At 52.2% G+C, this 20,730-nt stretch overlaps 2 protein-coding genes across 4 annotated transcripts in view; one reads left to right on the plus strand and one right to left on the minus strand.

Moving 5' to 3' along the window:
* The window catches only part of HSPG2 (heparan sulfate proteoglycan 2), a 265,969-nt gene extending 252,242 nt beyond the window's left edge, over nucleotides 1–13,727 (plus strand). For both annotated transcript variants that reach the window (XM_069741877.1, XM_069741878.1), the window contains 7 exons: nucleotides 1,474–1,527; nucleotides 1,821–1,896; nucleotides 1,969–2,047; nucleotides 9,277–9,350; nucleotides 9,427–9,510; nucleotides 9,741–9,844; nucleotides 11,426–13,727. In XM_069741877.1, the coding sequence (XP_069597978.1) occupies nucleotides 1,474–1,527; nucleotides 1,821–1,896; nucleotides 1,969–2,047; nucleotides 9,277–9,350; nucleotides 9,427–9,510; nucleotides 9,741–9,844; nucleotides 11,426–11,613 (659 nt within the window). In that variant the 3' untranslated portion in view covers nucleotides 11,614–13,727. The remainder of the gene's footprint in view (nucleotides 1–1,473; nucleotides 1,528–1,820; nucleotides 1,897–1,968; nucleotides 2,048–9,276; nucleotides 9,351–9,426; nucleotides 9,511–9,740; nucleotides 9,845–11,425) is intronic.
* Nucleotides 13,728–13,781: 54 nt separating this feature from the next.
* The window catches only part of LDLRAD2 (low density lipoprotein receptor class A domain containing 2), a 171,601-nt gene continuing 164,652 nt past the window's right edge, over nucleotides 13,782–20,730 (minus strand). For both annotated transcript variants that reach the window (XM_069741880.1, XM_069741879.1), the window contains exon 5: nucleotides 13,782–15,121. In XM_069741880.1, coding sequence (XP_069597981.1) covers nucleotides 14,871–15,121 — 251 coding nt within the window. In that variant the 3' untranslated portion in view covers nucleotides 13,782–14,870. The remainder of the gene's footprint in view (nucleotides 15,122–20,730) is intronic.

The raw sequence follows: 20,730 nt of genomic DNA on the forward strand, positions 1-20,730 counted from the left end.
CGCCCGCCCGCCCCTCGGCATACTCTCGTTCCTCTGCACACACTAGCCTCGCCACACACGCCCGCCCTTCCGCACACTCTCGTTCCTCTGCACACACTAGCCGCGCCACACACGCCCGCCCTTCCGCACACTCTCGTTCCTCTGCACACACTAGCCTCGCCACACACGCCCGCCCGCCCCTCGGCACACTCTCGTTCCTCTGCACACACTAGCCTCGCCACACACGCCCGCCCCTCCGCACACTCTCGTTCCTCTGCACACACTAGCCTCGCCACACACGCCCGCCCTTCCGCACACTCTCGTTCCTCTGCACACACTAGCCTCGCCACACACGCCCGCCCGCCCCTCCGCACACTCTTGTTCCTCTGCACACGCTAGCCTCGCCACACGCGCCCGCCCGCCCCTCCGCACACTCTCGTTCCTCTGCACACACTAGCCTCGCCACACACGCCCGCCCCTCCGCACACTCTCGTTCCTCTGCACACGCTAGCCTCGCCTACACACGCCCGCCCCTCCGCACACTCTCGTTCCTCTGCACACGCTAGCCTCGCCACACACGTCCGCCCGCCCGCCCCTCCGCACACTCTCGTTCCTCTGCACACGCTAGCCTCGCCACACACGCCCGCCCCTCCGCACACTCTCTTTCCTCTGCACACGCTAGCCTCGCCATACATGCCCGCCCCTCCGCACACTCTCGTTCCTCTGCACACACTAGCCTCGCCACACACGCCCGCCCGCCCGCCCCTCCGCACACTCTTGTTCCTCTGCACACGCTAGCCTCGCCACACGCGCCCGCCCGCCCCTCCGCACACTCTCGTTCCTCTGCACACACTAGCCTCGCCACACACGCCCGCCCCTCCGCACACTCTCGTTCCTCTGCACACGCTAGCCTCGCCTACACACGCCCGCCCCTCCGCACACTCTCGTTCCTCTGCACACGCTAGCCTCGCCACACACGTCCGCCCGCCCGCCCCTCCGCACACTCTCGTTCCTCTGGACACGCTAGCCTCGCCACACACGCCCGCCCGCCCGCCCCTCCGCACACTCTCGTTCCTCCGCACACACTAGCCTCGCCACACATGCCCGCCCCTCCGCACACTCTCGTTCCTCTGCACACACTAGCCTCGCCACACACGCCCGCCCCTCCGCACACTCTCGTTCCTCTGCACACACTAGCCTCGCCACACATGCCCGCCCCTCCGCACACTCTCGTTCCTCTGCACACACTAGCCTCGCCACACATGCCCGCCCCTCCGCACACTCTCGTTCCTCTGCACACACTAGCCTCGCCACACACGCCCGCCAGCCCCTCCGCACACTCTCGTTCTTCTGCACACGCTAGCCTCGCCACACGGGCCCGCCCGCCCCTCCACACTCACTCGCCGGCCCCCGCGGGGGCCACAGCCTGTCGGTAGGTAGGAGCTCAGCTTTGCCCAGGTCACTGTGGTAATCGGCTTATTTGCACTTGTACAGGAGCAGCATCGACAAATCTGGATGACGGTGTGCACGAAGGGAGTGGGGGGAACGGTATTGTATTCCCGATTTCTTTTCTTCTGATTTTTCTTCCTTTTCCGCGGTTTCATTCATTGTGATTTGGGACATTTAGTTCTGTCCGGAGCGAGCGGCCTTCTGCTGGGGCTTGTAGTTCAGGTGTCTGCCGGAGGGTTGTGCTCTGCCAGGTCAGATCCGACCTCTGATCTTTATTTTGGGTTTTCCTGGCCTTCTCCTCGTTGATTGGCTGTGATCCTCGTCTCTGATTGGTTCAGGTTCCTGCCACCACTTCAGCCAATGAGATGCTGTTGTTTCTGCTTCTTTTGTAGACGCTCCGGGGGTTTACGGATCCTTCTTCTCAGGGGACTCGTACATTACTCTTCCAAGGCACACCTTTCCCAGGAGGTAGGAGAGGCTGGTAGCCGGGGAGCTGGGTGTGATGACTTTTACATCTTTCATCTTTGCTGCTTCTTCCAGCCGACCAGACTCCCCAGAAACCATAGAGCTGGAGCTGCGGACAACGTCTGCGGACGGCGCCATCCTGTGGCAGGGAATGGTAGGTGCAGTTACTATGTCCTGATATGTGAGGCAACACAATTCAGGGGGTGTACTTAGTTATTCTGATGAGAGCAGTATCACATAACATAAGAACACCGGTGCCCACTTCTACGATTACAGGATTTGAAGATTTTTATTCCGCGATCTTCAGAGCAATGATTGTAATACAGCCGCCTGTTCACACTGTGTATAATGTAAGACAGAGCCGGGAGCATAAAGATCCATCTATAGAGACGGCGTCTGCGGTGTGACCTCGGCTGGTTATCATCAGACATTACATACAGGTGACTGACAATGTCAGAGCAATGATTGTAATACAGCCGCCTGTTCACACTGTATAATGTAAGACAGAGCCGGGAGCATAAAGATCCATCTATAGAGACGGCGTCTGCGGTGTGACCTCGGCTGGTTATTATCAGACATTACATACAGGTGACTGACACAATGTCAGAGCAATGATTGTAATACAGCCGCCTGTTCACACTGTGTATAATGTAAGACAGAGCGGGGAACATAAAGATCCATCTATAGAGACGGCGTCTGCGGTGTGACCTCGGCTGGTTATTATCAGACATTACATTCAGGTGACTGACAATGTCAGAGCAATGATTGTGATACAGCCGCCTGTTCACACTGTGTATAATGTAAGACAGAGCCGGGAGCATAAAGATCCATCTATAGAGACGGCGTCTGCGGTGTGACCTCGGCTGGTTATTACCAGACATTACATACAGGTGACTGACACAATGTCAGAGCAATGATTGTAATACAGCCGCCTGTTCACACTGTGTATAATGTAAGACAGAGCCGGGAGCATAAAGATCCATCTATAGAGACGGCGTCTGCGGTGTGACCTCGGCTGGTTAGTACCAGACATTACATACAGGTGACAGACAATGTCAGAGCAATGATTGTAATACAGCCGCCTGTTCACCCTGTGTATAATGTAAGACAGAGCCGGGAGCATAAAGATCCATCTATAGAGACGGCGTCTGCGGTGTGACCTCGGCTGGTTATTATCAGACATTACATACAGGTGACAGACAATGTCAGAGCAATGATTGTGATACAGCCGCCTGTTCACACTGTGTATAATGTAAGACAGAGCCGGGAACATAAAGATCCATCTATAGAGACGGCGTCTGCGGTGTGACCTCGGCTGGTTATTACCAGACATTACATACAGGTGACTGACACAATGTCAGAGCAATGATTGTAATACAGCCGCCTGTTCACACTGTGTATAATGTAAGACAGAGCCGGGAGCATAAAGATCCATCTATAGAGACGGCGTCTGCGGTGTGACCTCGGCTGGTTATTATCAGACATTACATACAGGTGACTGACACAATGTCAGAGCAATGATTGTAATACAGCCGCCTGTTCACACTGTGTATAATGTAAGACAGAGCCGGGAGCATAAAGATCCATCTATAGAGACGGCGTCTGCGGTGTGACCTCGGCTGGTTATTATCATACATTACATACAGGTGACTGACACAATGTCAGAGCAATGATTGTAATACAGCCGCCTGTTCACACTGTGTATAATGTAAGACAGAGCGGGGAACATAAAGATCCATCTATAGAGACGGCGTCTGCGGTGTGACCTCGGCTGGTTATTATCAGACATTACATACAGGTGACTGACAATGTCAGAGCAATGATTGTGATACAGCCGCCTGTTCACACTGTGTATAATGTAAGACAGAGCCGGGAGCATAAAGATCCATCTATAGAGACGGCGTCTGCGGTGTGACCTCGGCTGGTTATTATCAGACATTACATACAGGTGACTGACACAATGTCAGAGCAATGATTGTAATACAGCCGCCTGTTCACCCTGTGTATAATGTAAGACAGAGCCGGGAGCATAAAGATCCATCTATAGAGACGGCGTCTGCGGTGTGACCTCGGCTGGTTATTACCAGACATTACATACAGGTGACAGACAATGTCAGAGCAATGATTGTAATACAGCCGCCTGTTCACCCTGTGTATAATGTAATACAGAGCCGGGAGCATAAAGATCCATCTATAGAGACGGCGTCTGCGGTGTGACCTCGGCTGGTTATTATCAGACATTACATACAGGTGACTGACAATGTCAGAGCAATGATTGTGATACAGCCGCCTGTTCACACTGTGTATAATGTAAGACAGAGCCGGGAGCATAAAGATCCATCTATAGAGATGGCGTCTGCGGTGTGACCTCGGCTGGTTATTATCAGACATTACATACAGGTGACTGACACAATGTCAGAGCAATGATTGTAATACAGCCGCCTGTTCACACTGTATAATGTAAGACAGAGCCGGGAACATAAAGATCCATCTATAGAGACGGCGTCTGCGGTGTGACCTCGGCTGGTTATTACCAGACATTACATACAGGTGACTGACACAATGTCAGAGCAATGATTGTAATACAGCCGCCTGTTCACACTGTGTATAATGTAAGACAGAGCCGGGAGCATAAAGATCCATCTATAGAGACGGCGTCTGCGGTGTGACCTCGGCTGGTTATTACCAGACATTACATACAGGTGACTGACACAATGTCAGAGCAATGATTGTAATACAGCCGCCTGTTCACACTGTGTATAATGTAAGACAGAGCCGGGAACATAAAGATCCATCTATAGAGATGGCGTCTGCGGTGTGACCTCGGCTGGTTATTATCATACATTACATACAGGTGACTGACACAATGTCAGAGCAATGATTGTAATACAGCCGCCTGTTCACACTGTGTATAATGTAAGACAGAGCCGGGAGCATAAAGATCCATCTATAGAGACGGCGTCTGCGGTGTGACCTCGGCTGGTTATTATCAGACATTACATACAGGTGACTGACAATGTCAGAGCAATGATTGTGATACAGCCGCCTGTTCACACTGTGTATAATGTAAGACAGAGCCGGGAGCATAAAGATCCATCTATAGAGACGGCGTCTGCGGTGTGACCTCGGCTGGTTATTATCAGACATTACATACAGGTGACTGACACAATGTCAGAGCAATGATTGTAATACAGCCGCCTGTTCACACTGTGTATAATGTAAGACAGAGCCGGGAACATAAAGATCCATCTATAGAGATGGCGTCTGCGGTGTGACCTCGGCTGGTTATTATCATACATTACATACAGGTGACTGACACAATGTCAGAGCAATGATTGTAATACAGCCGCCTGTTCACACTGTGTATAATGTAAGACAGAGCCGGGAGCATAAAGATCCATCTATAGAGACGGCGTCTGCGGTGTGACCTCGGCTGGTTATTATCAGACATTACATACAGGTGACTGACACAATGTCAGAGCAATGATTGTAATACAGCCGCCTGTTCACACTGTGTATAATGTAAGACAGAGCCGGGAGCATAAAGATCCATCTATAGAGACGGCGTCTGCGGTGTGACCTCGGCTGGTTATTACCAGACATTACATACAGGTGACTGACACAATGTCAGGGCAATGATTGTAATACAGCCGCCTGTTCACACTGTGTATAATGTAAGACAGAGCCGGGAGCATAAAGATCCATCTATAGAGACGGCGTCTGCGGTGTGACCTCGGCTGGTTATTATCAGACATTACATACAGGTGACTGACAATGTCAGAGCAATGATTGTGATACAGCCGCCTGTTCACCCTGTGTATAATGTAAGACAGAGCCGGGAACATAAAGATCCATCTATAGAGACGGCGTCTGCGGTGTGACCTCGGCTGGTTATTACCAGACATTACATACAGGTGACTGACACAATGTCAGAGCAATGATGGTAATACAGCCGCCTGTTCACACTGTGTATAATGTAAGACAGAGCCGGGAGCATAAAGATCCATCTATAGAGACGGTGTCTGCGGTGTGACCTCGGCTGGTTATTATCAGACATTACATACAGGTGACTGACACAATGTCAGAGCAATGATTGTAATACAGCCGCCTGTTCACACTGTGTATAATGTAAGACAGAGCCGGGAGCATAAAGATCCATCTATAGAGACGGCGTCTGCGGTGTGACCTCGGCTGGTTATTATCAAACATTACATACAGGTGACTGACACAATGTCAGAGCAATGATGGTAATACAGCCGCCTGTTCACACTGTGTATAATGTAAGACAGAGTCGGGACCATAAAGATCCATCTATAGAGACGGCGTCTGCGGTGTGACCTCGGCTGGTTATTATCAGACATTACATACAGGTGACTGATACAATGTCAGAGCAATGATTGTAATACAGCCACCTGTTCACACTGTGTATAATGTAAGACAGAGCCGGGAACATAAAGATCCATCTATAGAGACGGCGTCTGCGGTGTGACCTCGGCTGGTTATTATCAGACATTACATACAGGTGACTGACACAATGTCAGAGCAATGATTGTAATACAGCCGCCTGTTCACACTGTGTATAATGTAAGACAGAGCCGGGAGCATAAAGATCCATCTATAGAGACGGCGTCTGCGGTGTGACCTCGGCTGGTTATTATCAAACATTACATACAGGTGACTGACACAATGTCAGAGCAATGATGGTAATACAGCCGCCTGTTCACACTGTGTATAATGTAAGACAGAGTCGGGACCATAAAGATCCATCTATAGAGACGGCGTCTGCGGTGTGACCTCGGCTGGTTATTATCAGACATTACATACAGGTGACTGACAATGTCAGAGCAATGATTGTAATACAGCCGCCTGTTCACACTGTGTATAATGTAAGACAGAGCCGGGAACATAAAGATCCATCTATAGAGACGGCGTCTGCGGTGTGACCTCGGCTGGTTATTATCAGACATTACATACAGGTGACTGACAATGTCAGAGCAATGATTGTAATACAGCCGCCTGTTCACACTGTGTATAATGTAAGACAGAGCCGGGAACATAAAGATCCATCTATAGAGACGGCGTCTGCGGTGTGACCTCGGCTGGTTATCATCAGACATTACATACAGGTGACTGATACAATGTCAGAGCAATGATTGTAATACAGCCGCCTGTTCACACTGTGTATAATGTAAGACAGAGCCGGGAGCATAAAGATCCATCTATAGAGACGGCGTCTGCGGTGTGACCTCGGCTGATTATTATCAGACATTACATACAGGTGACTGACACAATGTCAGAGCAATGATTGTAATACAGCCACCTGTTCACACTGTGTATAATGTAAGACAGAGCCGGGAACATAAAGATCCATCTATAGAGACGGCGTCTGCGGTGTGACCTCGGCTGGTTATTATCAGACATTACATACAGGTGACAGACACAATGTCAGAGCAATGATTGTAATACAGCCGCCTGTTCAAAAACAGAGAAAAGACACTACTACAGTATGCACACCACCCAATGAACAGTAATGCAAAACACTTTATTGGCACATATATAAAAACAATTTAAAAACACTACGCCACTACGTACAACCTAGGGCACATATCAATATACAGTCAGCCTAAGGTAGGGCAATGAAATACACAATATATAGTCCTATACTCCTTCCTAACGGCTCATGGGGTATATGGGAACATATACAGGGCATAATAGATGATACAAAAATCCTAGACGGTGAAAAAACACCAAGCTACCCCCATGATGGTAGCGGGAAAAGTCCCCCAAATCCCAGCATGAACCCTGCAGAGGTAACAATGCGATGATGTAATGCAAACCAGCACAGGAGAAGCGGACTGTGGTGCCCAGGAGGACTAGTGGACCATAGCCCCACACGTATCGCCTCCTAAGTGAGGCTTCGTCAGGGCAAGTTGAGAGTTAACCAACAAACAAGCGTATATATACATATCATATCCGTACTAAATAGCCTACCGGTGTGGAGCCTATTTACATATTATTTTTTATGGCTGTGTATAATGTAAGACACAGAGCCTAAAATATCAAGTAAATGTAATCTGTAACTTTAGGCCTTTTAGAGATCGTTGCATCTTCAACTTGCTTCACTGTTCACAATAACAGTAATTTGGACCAGGGGTGCCTGCCATGTGCCACCTTGCTCTGAGCCATCCCACCCTGTGTCCTGCCGTATGCCACCCTGCTCTGAGACCCTCACCCTGTGTCACCCCACACTGGGCCACCCTGCCCCGTGCCACCATGCTCTGGCCACCCCGCCTTGTGGCACCTAGCCCTGATCTGCCCTACACTGTGTGCCAACCCTGTGCCACCCAGCCCCACCCTGAGGGGCCCTGCCTCGCACTGTTGAGCCACCTCAGCCTGTGTGCCCGTCCTCTGCGTGTGCCCCACCCTGAGTCGACCCGACCTGTGTGCCCGCCCTCTACATGGTGTCCCACCCTGAGCCGCCCCAACCTGTGTGCCCGCCCTCTGCATGGTCTCCCACCCTGAGCCGCCCCAATCTGTGTGCCCGCCCTCTGCGTGCTGTCCCACCCTGAGCCGCCTCAGCCTGTGTGCCCCACCCTGAGTCGCCTCAGCCTGTGTGCCCGCCCTTTGCGTGTGCCCCAGCCTGAGTCGCACCGACCTGTGTGCCCGCCCTCAGAGTGGTGTCCCACACTGAGCCGCACCAACCTGTGTGCCCGCCCTCTGCGTGGTGTCCCACCCTGAGCCGCCCCGACTTGTGTGCCTGCCCTCTATGTGGTGCCCCACCCTGAGCCTCCCCGACCTGTGTGCCCGCCCTCTGAGTGGTGTCCCGCCCTGAGCCGCCCCGACTTGTGTGCCTGCCCTGTGTGGTGCCCCACCCTGAGGCATTCCGACCTGTGTGCCTGCCCTCTGTGTGGTGCCCCACCCCGAGGCACCCCGACGTGTGCCCACTCTCTGCGTGGTTTCCCACCCTGAGCCTCCCCCACCTGTGTGCCCGCCCTCTGCGTGGTGCCCTACCCTGAGTTGCCCCGACTTGTGTGCCCGCCCTCTGCGTGGTGCCCCACCATGAGCCTCCCTGACCTGTGTGCACGCTCTCTGCGTGGTGCCCCACCCTGAGCCTCCCCCACCTGTGTGCCCGCCCTCTGAGTGGTGCCCTACCCTGAGTTGCCCCGACTTGTGTGCCCGCCCTCTGCGTGGTGCCCTACCCTGAGTTGCCCCGACTTGTGTGCCCGCCCTCTGCGTGGTGCCCCACCATGAGCCTCCCTGACCTGTGTGCACGCTCTCTGCGTGGTGCTCCACCCTGAGCCGCACCGACCTGTGTGTCCGCCCTCTGCGTGTTGTACTGCCCTGTGCCCACGGGTCGCCCATCATTACTTGTTTCTATGACAGGAGGAGAGAGAAGGAGGCGGCAGAGAGAGGGATTTCATCAGCCTGGGGCTGCGGCGCGGACACCTCGTCTTCAGGTGAGAGGACGCCCGTCTGTGCCTTCTGCATCTCATGTCTCCACGTGACTCTAACCTTCCCTTTCACCCTTCACAGGTACCAGCTGGGCAGCGGCGAGGCCAACATCACCACCGAGGACCCCATTAATGACGGAGAATGGCACAAGATAACAGCCATCCGGTGAGGGGGCATCACTGCCCAGTCCTACGACTGTAGTATTGAGTGGATGTTCTCCATGTGTCCGCAGCCCCCTAAGCTCATGTCCACAGAGACCCTCGTTCACATATGGCGTTGTTACTGTCATTTACACAAAGAAACAAAAAGCAGCGTGTGTGAACGCTGCCTGGGAGCGGTGGGGGCATGGAGGGTGCGAATGGTGGCCCCATTAATAACGGCCTTTTTCTCGTCAGGGAGGGGAGGTCCGGCTCCATTTACATTGATGGAGAGGAAGTGATGACTGGACACTCGCCAGGCACAAATGTCATGGTGGACACGAGGAGCAAGGTCTACGTGGGTAAGTGAAACCTCTGCGATCCCTGCAGGCTGCGGCCATGTCCCCAGTAGGCAGCGGGGGCTGCCCGTCCCGTTCCTTTTCTGGTCGATCTTCCTGTAAATGTCAGAATCTTCTCCAGATGCAGAAGATGCTGAACCGTGGACGTGGCTCTCGGCAGCATCCGGAGTGGACGGAAGACTTTCCAAAAAACGTAGTGTGGGGCATATCCTGATTGGGCCAGACCCCAAGTGTAAGGGGCCTGGCCCCCCGGGAATATTTCTATGTGCAGGTGGTTTCAGGGTGGACCTGGGCTCTGAGCAGACAAAGTCTACGGTTAGCCACATTCTCTGGCATCGACCGGGGCTATTATATGCCCAGTACTATCACCTCCCGTATCTGCAGAGGACCCCCTTATGGCATTCCTCCAGTGAGGGGCTTCAGGCTGGATCCTCTGCCATCTAGCAGACCTGTGTTATCGGTGCTGCTGATATTGACAGGTCGACTGTAGAAGAGATAAGACTCTGGAGGTCCAGTAAGTACTGATTAGTGACAGCCCTCACAAGGACAATGGGGTCTTCTCGTCCCACTTCGGGGTCCCCATCAATGTGTACTTAATGATATCAGAGAAATATGCTGCTGAATGTGTGGAATTTAGTACAATGGAGAACTTTACCAAGATGAGCGGACACTGGACCTCGCTGTACTGGACGGCGAGGCCTCCCTGTACCGGACGAGTGCTCGGCGGGGCCTCCCTGTACCGGACGAGTGCTCGGCGGGGCCTCCCTGTACCAGATGAGTGCTCGGCGGGGCCTCCCTGTACCGGATGAGTGCTCGGTGGGGCCTCCCTGTAGCGGATGAGTGCTCGGCGTGGCCTCCCTGTACCGGATGAGTGCTCGGCGGGGCCTCCCTGTACCGGATGAGTGCTCGGCGGGGCCTCCCTGTAGCGGATGAGTGCTCGGCGGGGCCTCCCTGTACCGGATGAGTGCTCGGCGGGGCCTCCCTGTAGCGGATGAGTGCTCGGCGTGGCCTCCCTGTAGCGGATGAGTGCTCGGCGGGGCCTCCCTGTACCGGATGAGTGCTCGGCGGGGCCTCCCTGTAGCGGATGAGTGCTCGGCGGGGCCTCCCTGTACCGGATGAGTGCTCGGCGGGGCCTCCCTGTACCGGATGAGTGCTCGGCGGGGCCTCCCTGTAGCGGATGAGTGCTCGGCGTGGCCTCCCTGTAGCGGATGAGTGCTCGGCGGGGCCTCCCTGTACCGGATGAGTGCTCGGCGGGGCCTCCCTGTAGCGGATGAGTGCTCGGCGTGGCCTCCCTGTAGCGGACGAGTGCTCGGCGGGGTCTCCCTGTACCGGACGAGTGCTCGGCGGGGTCTCCCTGTATCGGAGAAGTGCTCGGCCGGGCCTCTCTGTATCGGATGAGTGCTCGGCGGGGTCTCCCTGTACCGGACGAGTGCTCGGCGGGGCCTCCCTGTACCGGACGAGTGCTCGGCGGGGTCTCCCTGTTGCTGCCGAGCGCCCGGTGGGGCCTCCTTGTGTTATATTTGTTCGCACCGCACACTTTCTTGTGACACAGCGGCCCATTTCCTGATCTCTACCTTCTTCCAGGTGGCGCCCCCCACGTGAAGCTGACGACAGGAGGAAAGTTCTCCACTGGCATCACTGGATGCATCAAAAACTTGGTCCTGCTAAATGCCCAGCCACCGCGCCAGCCACCGCGCCAGCCACCGCGCCAGCCCATAGACCTGAAGCACCAAGCAGAGGCCGCACACAACACCAGAGAGTGCCCGTCCTAGGTGACGGCTCCCGAGAGCCAAAACTGGGGCACGCAAGAGACTAGTGAGGAACCCAGACATGACAGAGTCGGTGGAGTCTGAATACACGGTGCTTCTGCTGCTACCAAACCCCCGTGGTGCTAAGGAGACGATTTGGACGGCACGTCTGTATTACCCATCTCTTCTTTTTAATTATTTTTTTATTGTCAGATTTCATGTGTTTTACTCCCGGATGAAGGAAATTTGTATGTAATGAACCAGATGTTTGTTTTTTAAAAAGAATCTCTAACCAAAAAAAAACAACTAACCATCCCGATGTGTGACGTCTGACACCCTGCCCCCCGGTGATGTCCGACACCCTGCCCCCTGGTGATGTCTGACTCCTACCCCCCCCCAGAGACGTTCGACACCCTGTTTCCCTGGAGATGTCTGACACCCCGCCTTCCCCTGGAGACATTTGACACCCCGCTCCACACAGTGCAGGTGTCGCCCACCTAGAAACACCCCATGTCCATCACATATGGCACATACGTGGTCGTCACGTGGCCGGCTCATATAGTAGGCTACTTATATGCCATCTCGTCATACGGTGGGCTCGTCGTGTGGCCGTCTCGTATCGCGGGCAGCTCATCGTGTGGCTAGCTCATATCGTTGGCTGCTTGTCATCTGACTAACTCGTATCACGGGCTGCTCGTCGTGTGACTAGCTCTTATAGCGGGCATCTCATCGTGTGGCTAGCTCCTATCGCGTGCGTCTCTTTGTGTGGCTAGCTCTTATCGTGTGGCTAGCTCGTATCGCGGGCTGCTCGTCGTGTGACTAGCTCTTATAGCGGGCATCTCATCGTGTGGCTAGCTTCTATCGCGTGCGTCTCTTTGTGTGGCTAGCTCGTATCACGGGTGACTCGTGTGGCTAGCTCGCATCGCGGGCAGCTCATCGTGTGGCTAGCTTGTAGTGCGGGCGGCTCATCGTATGGCTAGCTCCTATCGCAGCGTCTTTGTGTGGCTAGCTCGTATCACGGGCAGCTCATCGTGTGGCTAGCTCGTATCGCGGGCAGCTCATCGTGTGGCTAGCTCGTATCACGGGCAGCTCATCGTGTGGCTAGCTCGTATCGCGGGCAGCTCATCGTGTGGCTAGCTCGTATCGCAGGCAGCTCATCGTGTGGCTAGCTTGTAGCATGGCCGGCTCATCGTATGGCTAGCTCCTATTGCGGGCGTCTCTTTGTGTGGCTTGCTCGTATCGCGGGTGACTCGTGTGGCTAGCTCGTAAAGCGGGTGACTCGTCGTGTGGCTAGCTCGTAAAGTGGGTGACTCGTCGTGTGGCTAGCTCGTAAAGCGGGTGACTCGTCGTGTGGCTAGCTCGTAAAGCGGGTGACTCGTCGTGTGGCTAGCTCGTAAAGCGGGTGACTCTTCGTGTGGCCAGCTCGTCCCGCCAGCTCCCAGACACCTCTCCGTCTATTTATTGTAGGGCGGGAAGGTCCTTTATCCCCCATCCCCCCCGGGATCTCCTCAGGGCTCGTGACATTATTGGTCACCAGTTCACCAGGAAGGTGAGGGGCGCTCAGGTCCACGATTCCAGGTAAATCTTCATCATTCCTGTCTGCCTGTTTCTGGGGGTCTCTCTATATCTGGGGTTGTGGACAGAAGACAGTACATTGTCGCAGAATCTGTGCTTTATACAGCGGCCCCCGCCATGACGTGCACAAATGTGCGGACCCCCTCCGTGCTCCAGAGTGGGAGTGAGTCCTTTTGCCCTGCAGGGTGTGGCGGGCACCAGTCCTGTCCCAGCCGCGGAAGCGTTTGTGTGATTGTCTGGTCACTCGAGTCCCTGCTCGCTGAATAGAGGCGTCAGGCGTCTCATGTGAACCCCTCGGATCAGTATTCAGCCGCTGTACAGCACATTTCAGGAGTCTCTTACATGGCGCGTGGTCCTCGTACGTCAGCCCCCCAGGGTCTAAGCCTGTGTCGTTCCTGCCAGCATGAGACCAAAAGCTGCAAGCATCAGAGCAAGCAGACGAGCTGTACAGCTCCTCCGTGTGCTGCGGTACCGGTGCTATCAGGGGCCTGTACCTCTCAGGGGGCACAACCCGTCATGGCGTCCTGTTACATCACAACTAACCAATAAAACAGATTTTGGAACGTGGCGTTGTCGTGTTTGAGAGCAGCTGTAATCAAAAGGAGAGTCCTGGAACATAAATCAGAAGTGTGTAATGTACAAGAAGCAAGTAAATAGAGGGGCACAGCAGGTGAGGGTGCCAAGGGCGAGGCGGCTGAGGGCGCATGGGGTGAGGTGGGCGAGGTCGTCTAGTGCGAGGAGGACGTCCAGGGCGAGGGCATCTGGTGCGAGGCGGGCGAGGGCATCTAGTGCGAGGATACAACCAAGGCCGAGGGCATCTGGGGCGAGGCCTGCAGCAAGAGTATCCATGCTATAGGGTACAGCGAGAGCGTCTGGGGCATGGCATGCAGTAAAAGAGTCCATGATACAGGGTGCAGTGAGAGAATCCAAGGCACAGTCTGCAGCGAGAGCGTCCATGATATAGGGGGCAGCATGAGTGTCGAAGGCATGGCCTGCAGCAAGAGTATCCATGCTATAGGGTACAGCGAGAGCGTCTGGGGCATGGCATGCAGTAAAAGAGTCCATGATACAGGGAGCAGCGAGAGAATCCAAGGCACAGTCTGCAGCGAGATCGTCCATGATATAGGGGGCAGCATGAGTGTCGAAGGCATGGCCTGCAGCAAGAGTATCCATGCTATAGGGTACAGCGAGAGCGTCTGGGGCATGGCATGCAGTAAAAGAGTCCATGATACAGGGAGCAGCGAGAGAATCCAAGGCACAGTCTGCAGCGAGATCGTCCATGATATAGGGGGCAGCATGAGTGTCGAAGGCATGGCCTGCAGCAAGAGTATCCATGCTATAGGGTACAGCGAGAGCGTCTGGGGCATGGCATGCAGTAAAAGAGTCCATGATACAGGGAGCAGCGAGAGAATCCAAGGCACAGTCTGCAGCGAGATCGTCCATGATATAGGGGGCAGCATGAGTGTCGAAGGCATGGCCTACAGCAAGAGTATCCATGCTATAGGGTACAGCGAGAGCGTCTGGGGCATGGCATGCAGTAAAAGAGTCCATGATACAGGGTGCAGCGAGAATCCAAGGCACAGTCTGCAGCGAGAGGGTCCATAACATGAAATGCAGTCCCTGCACTCTCTAGCCATTCTTCATGTAGATCTGTCCCCACACCGTCAGTGACGTCACGGCCCCGCAGTGGCCCCCAGAGGTGACAATCACACCGGCTCTGTAGGGACTGTGTCCTGAGGGGTGACTTTACAGGGTCGCACCTTGTCCTGTAAGATGCAGCTGCGAGTGCAGAGGTGACAGGAGGCGCAGAACGAGTTGCAGCAGGGAATGGACCTGCAGACACCGACTCTCCAGATGAACCAGCCCGGAGACCAGCAACACCAGAACAAGAGAGCGACGACGACCACGAAGCCCAGGATGATGTACAGGTAGTGGAAGGAGGCATAGGATCTCCGCTCTGCAAGATAGATGTGTAAGTCACTGGCTGCAATCATCCCTCACAAAGCAATGCATAGCAGTGGTGGAGCGGCTAACACCGAAAGGGTCCCTTACACCTGGTCTCATCCACCAGCCTAGCGTGGCACAATGGATGACATCTCGGAACAGGAGACATGAGGTTGGATTAAAGGGGGCCCCCCAGTCTACAAAACAAAGGTCACAGAACAATCAAGAGGAATTCTGCATCCAACCGACAGGTGATCTCTGTGTGGATCGCCTGTAGTGTTTGGGGTGTTATGGTTCTTGTAGCCCACGTGGGGGGGATGTCTGTAGTGTGTGGGTTGTGGTGATTCTTGCAGCCCGTGGGGACACTGGATGCCATGGTTACTGTAATCCTTGGAGATGCCTATGGTGTTTGGGATGTCAGGGTTTTTGTAGTCTCCAAGGACACCTGTAGTGTTTGGTATGCGATGGTTCTTGTAGCACCTGGGGACGCCTGTAGTGTTTGGGGAGTGATGGTCCTTATAGCCCCCGGGGTTGACTAAAGTATTTGGGGATGCCTGTAGTGTTTGATGGGGGGTGACTATTCTTGTATCCCTAGGGTCGCCTGTAGTGTTTGGAGGAGTGACTAGTTTTGCAGTCCCTGGGGACACCTGGATTGTTTGGGGGGGGTTAACTGTTCTTGTAGTTCCCGGGGACGCCTGTAGTATTTAAGTGATGACTGTAGTCCCCATTGAAGCCTGTAGTGTTTTGGATGGTAACTGTTCTTTTAATGTTAGTATTTAGGGGGTGACTGTTCTTGAAGTGTTTACAGGGGGGGTGACTGTTCTTGTTGTTCCCAGGGACACCTGTAGTGTTAGGGGGATGACTATACTTGTTGTCCCTGGGGATGGCTGTAGTGCTTGGGGGTTACTGTTCTTGTAGTGTTTGGGGGTGACTGTTCTGGTAGTCCCCGGGGATGCCTGAAATGTTTGAGAAGTGGCAATTCTTGTTATTATTATTTAAGGGGGGTGACTGTTCTTTTAGTGCCCGATTACACCTGTAGTGTATAGGGGGTAACTGTTCTTTTAGTCCCTGGGTACGCCTGTAGTTTGTGGGTGATGGTTTGTGTAGTCCACGGTTATGCCTGTAGAGTTTAGGGGGCGACAGTTCTTGTAGTTCCTTGGGATGCCTGTAGTGTTTTGGGGGGTGACTGTACATGTAGTGTTTAGGGGAAAGGGACTGTTCTTGTAGTCCTCGGTGACGTCTGTAGTGTTTATGGGGTAACTGTTCTTTTAGTCCCTGACTACGCCTGTAGTTTGTGGATGACAGTTTGTGTAGTCCCAGTTATGCCTGTAGAATTTAAGAGGTGACAGTTCCTGTAGTTCTCTGGTACGCCTGTAGTGTTTGGGGGGTAACTTTTCTTTTAATGTTAGTGATTGAGGGGTGACTGTTCTTGTAGTGTTTGTGGGGTGACTGCTCTTGTAGTGTTTACGGGGGGTGACTTCTTGTTGTTCCCTGGGACACCTCTACTGTTTGAGGGGGGTGACTGCAAGTGTCCCTGGAGACTACAAGAACAGTGTTTGGGGGATGACTTTTCTTGTAGATCCCTTGGACACCTGTAGTGTTTGGGGGGTTAACTGTTCATGTAGTGTTTAGGGGATGACTGTTCTTGTAGTCTCCGGGGACACTTGTAGTGCTTGGGGTGTGACTGTTCTTGTAGATCCCTTGGACTGTAGTGTTTGGGGGGTAACTGTTCTTTTAATTTTACTGTTTGAAGGGTGACTGTTCTTGTTGTCCCTAGAGACCCCTGTAGTGTTTGGGGGGGATGACTGTTCTTGTAGTTCCCTGGGACATCTGTAGTGTTTCAGGGGGTGACTTTTCTTTTAATGTTATTGTTTTGGGGGTGACTGTTCGTGAAGTCCCCGATTGCGTCTGTAGGGTTTATGGTGTAACTGTTTAGTCCTTGGGTACGCCTGTAGTTTGTGGGTGATGGTTTGTGTAGTCCACGGTTAAGCCTGTAGAGTTTAGGGGGCGACAGTTCTTATAGTTCCCTCGAATGCCTCTAGTGTTTGGGGGGTGACTGTTCTTTTAATGTTAGTGTTTGAGGGCCGACTGTTCTTGTAGTGTTTTGTGTGTGACTGATCATGTAGTTCCCTGGGACACCTGTAGTGTTTTGGGGGTAACTTCTTTTAATGTTAGTGTTTGGGGGGGGGTGACTGATTGTAGTGAAATATGTATAGGTATGAATGTATGATTAGCAGTAATTTAAAATCTGTTCTGAGACTGCAGGTCTCACAGCATATGTTATCCTGTGAAGGCAGTCTCCTGTCTCCAATCTCGCCAGGGGGCCTTGCTAAGAACCAGGAAGGGGAAACATTTCACACCTTCTGGCTCTTTTGAAGAGAGATGTAAACTACTGCTTGACACTATCTATCTATGAGAAACCTTACACAAAGAGTTTCAGAGAAAATAATATATTGATTGGTGGAGTGGCCATGGTCCAGTCACAAACCAACAATTATAATATTAACCTGAGAGGTTGGTCTAGAAATTTGACCTCTAGGTTGACTCTATAAAATAGGCCTTTACACAACGAAAGATGTTCTCATGTGGGGGAAGCCTGGAAAGCTGATGTGAGCCATTCCATATTTCTCCCTCCCCCAGGGATAGAGAATCAGAATGCAAAGTTCGATATTTCTGTAAGTTTTATCCGTTTATTTTATCAGTTTTTGCATATTTGTATGTTACTTTTTATTCCCATATTTTTATACCCTTTTTATTGTAAGCATTGTACCTTTTCTACTAAAGCTTAACACTTTAATAAGTCTGAACCTTGTATGCTCTAAAAGAATCCATAGCCTTAAAGTGTGTGACCCTTATGATTGTCAGACAGTAGTAGTAATATTTCCAGGACTCATTGCCCGTATGTTCGGTGAGTGGTGGCAGCGTGTATGAGCGGGTGTGTGGCCGGGGTCGGTGTGTGATTTATGCTCCCATTACAGCATAGGACAGAGGTTGAATCCCTGGAGTCAGCAGAGTTTAACCATGAGCTATCCCACTGTCAGAGGTCTGAGCTGATGGGGGCGCTCAGCGAGTTCACCGAAGTCTTCACAGGGGACCCTGGGAGGACACACTTAGCAGTTCACCATGTTGACACAGGTACTAATCCCCCAGTACGGCAGTCTGCATACCGGGTGTCGGCAGAGGTGAAGGCACACATGAGGGAACAGGTAGAGGAGATGCTGAAACTCAAGGTGATACAAAAATCCTGGAGTGCCTAGGCCTCGCCTGTGGTTCTTGTTGCAAAAAAAGGACCGTACTACCAGGTTCTGTGTAGACTACAGGAAATTAAATCTACTGACTACATGTGAGGTCTACCACAGGCCGAGCATAGGTGAGCTGATAGAGCAGCTAGCTAAAGCATCGTACCTCACCATCATGGACCTAAGTAAGGGATACTGGCAGATACCTCTGACCAAGGAAGCTCAGGAGAGGTCTGCCTTTATAACGCCGTTCGGGCTCTTTGAGTTTCTGGTGATGCCCTTTGGTATGAAGAATGCCCCTGCCACCTTCCAGAGGTTGGTCAATCACTTATTGGAAGGATGTGATGGTTTTGCCGTCGCTTATCTTGATGATATAGCCATCTTTAGTGATTCTTGGGAGGAACACCTTGTACATCTTTCTCAGGTGTTGCAAAAGCTTAAAACTGCAGGTCTTACTGTTAAGCCAGGGATGTGTCAGGTAGCCATGCGGGAAGTTCAATACCTAGGACACCGGGTGGGGGGAGGACTGCTAAAACCTGAGCCAGGGAAGGTAGAAGCCATTACAGTCTGGGCCACCCCACGAACCAAGAAGCAGGTACTGTCCTTCCTGGGTACGGCTGGCTACTATAGGAGGTTTGTACCAAACTACAGTGCTCTGGCCAAACCGTTAACTGATCTGACCAGGAAGAGACTTCCTAAAATTGTCTCCTGGAGTCCTCAGTGTGAGGAATCATTTTCTGCCCTAAATTCGGCATTGGTTAGTTCACCCGTCCTGCAGGCCCCAGATTTCACTCGCTGGTTTGTAGTGCAGACAGATGCCAGCACCTATGGGCTAGGTGCAGTTCTCAGCCAGGTGAACCAACAAGGAGAGGAACACCCAATTCTGTACCTAAGCAGGAAACTCCTGCCCAGAGAAGTGGCTTATGCCACCATTGAAAAAGAATGTCTGGCAATTGTGTGGGCTCTGCAGAAGCTGCAACCATACCTCTATGGGCGCAACTTCACCGTGATCACAGATCATAACCCATTGAGTAGGCTCAACCGAATAGTTGGGGGACAACGGGAAATTGCTTAGATGGAGTCTGATATTACAGCTACAGTTAGGGCCAGAAATATTTGGACAGTGACACAATTTTCACGAGTTGGGCTCTGCATGCCACCACATTGGATTTGAAATGAAACCTCTACAACAGAATTCAAGTGCAGATTGTAACGTTTAATTTGAAGGGTTGAACAAAAATATCTGATAGAAAATGTAGGAATTGTACACATTTCTTTACAAACACTCCACATTTTAGGAGGTCAAAAGTAATTGGACAAATAAACATAACCCAAACAAAATATTTTTATTTTCAATATTTTGTTGCAAATCCTTTGGAGGCAATCACTGCCTTAAGTCTGGAACCCATGGACATCACCAAATGCTGGGTTTCCTCCTTCTTAATGCTTTGCCAGGCCTTTACAGCCGCAGCCTTCAGGTCTTGCTTGTTTGTGGGTCTTTCCGTCTTAAGTCTGGATTTGAGCAAGTGAAATGCATGCTCAATTGGGTTTAGATCTGGAGATTGACTTGGCCATTGCAGAATGTTCCACTTTTTGGCACTCATGAACTCCTGGGTAGCTTTGGCTGTATGCTTGGGGTCATTGTCCATCTGTACTATGAAGCGCCGTCCAATCAACTTTGCAGCATTTGGCTGAATCTGGGCTGAAAGTATATCCCGGTCCACTTCAGAATTCATCCGGCTACTCTTGTCTGCTCTTATGTCATCAATAAACACAAGTGACCCAGTGCCAGTGAAAGCCATGCATGCCCATGCCATCACGTTGCCTCCACCATGTTTTACAGAGGATGTGGTGTGCCTTGGATCATGTGCCGTTCCCTTTTTTCTTCCCATCATTCTGGTACAGGTTGATCTTTGTCTCATCTGTCCATAGAATACTTTTCCAGAACTGAGCTGGCTTCTTGAGGTGTTTTTCTGCAAATTTAACCCTGGCCTGTCTATTTTTGGTATTGATGAATGGTTTGCATCTAGATGTGAACCCTTTGTATTTACTGTCATGGAGTCTTCTCTTTACTGTTGACTTAGAGACAGATACACCTACTTCACTGAGAGTGTTCTGGAATTCTGGTTCTTCTTCACCAAATTAAGTATGCGGCGATCATCCACCACTGTTGTCATCCGTGGACGCCCAGGCCTTTTTGAGTTCCCAAGCTCACCAGTCAATTCCTTTTTTCTCAGAATGTACCCAACTGTTGATTTTGCTACTCCAAGCATGTCTGCTATCTCTCTGATGGATTTTTTCTTTTTTTTCAGCCTCAGGATGTTCTGCTTCACCTCAATTGAGAGTTCCTTTGACCGCATGTTGTCTGCTCACAGCAACAGCT

The sequence above is a fragment of the Ranitomeya imitator genome, chromosome 10, assembly GCF_032444005.1.
Source record: "Ranitomeya imitator isolate aRanImi1 chromosome 10, aRanImi1.pri, whole genome shotgun sequence".
NCBI classification, from domain to species: Eukaryota; Metazoa; Chordata; class Amphibia; order Anura; family Dendrobatidae; genus Ranitomeya; species Ranitomeya imitator.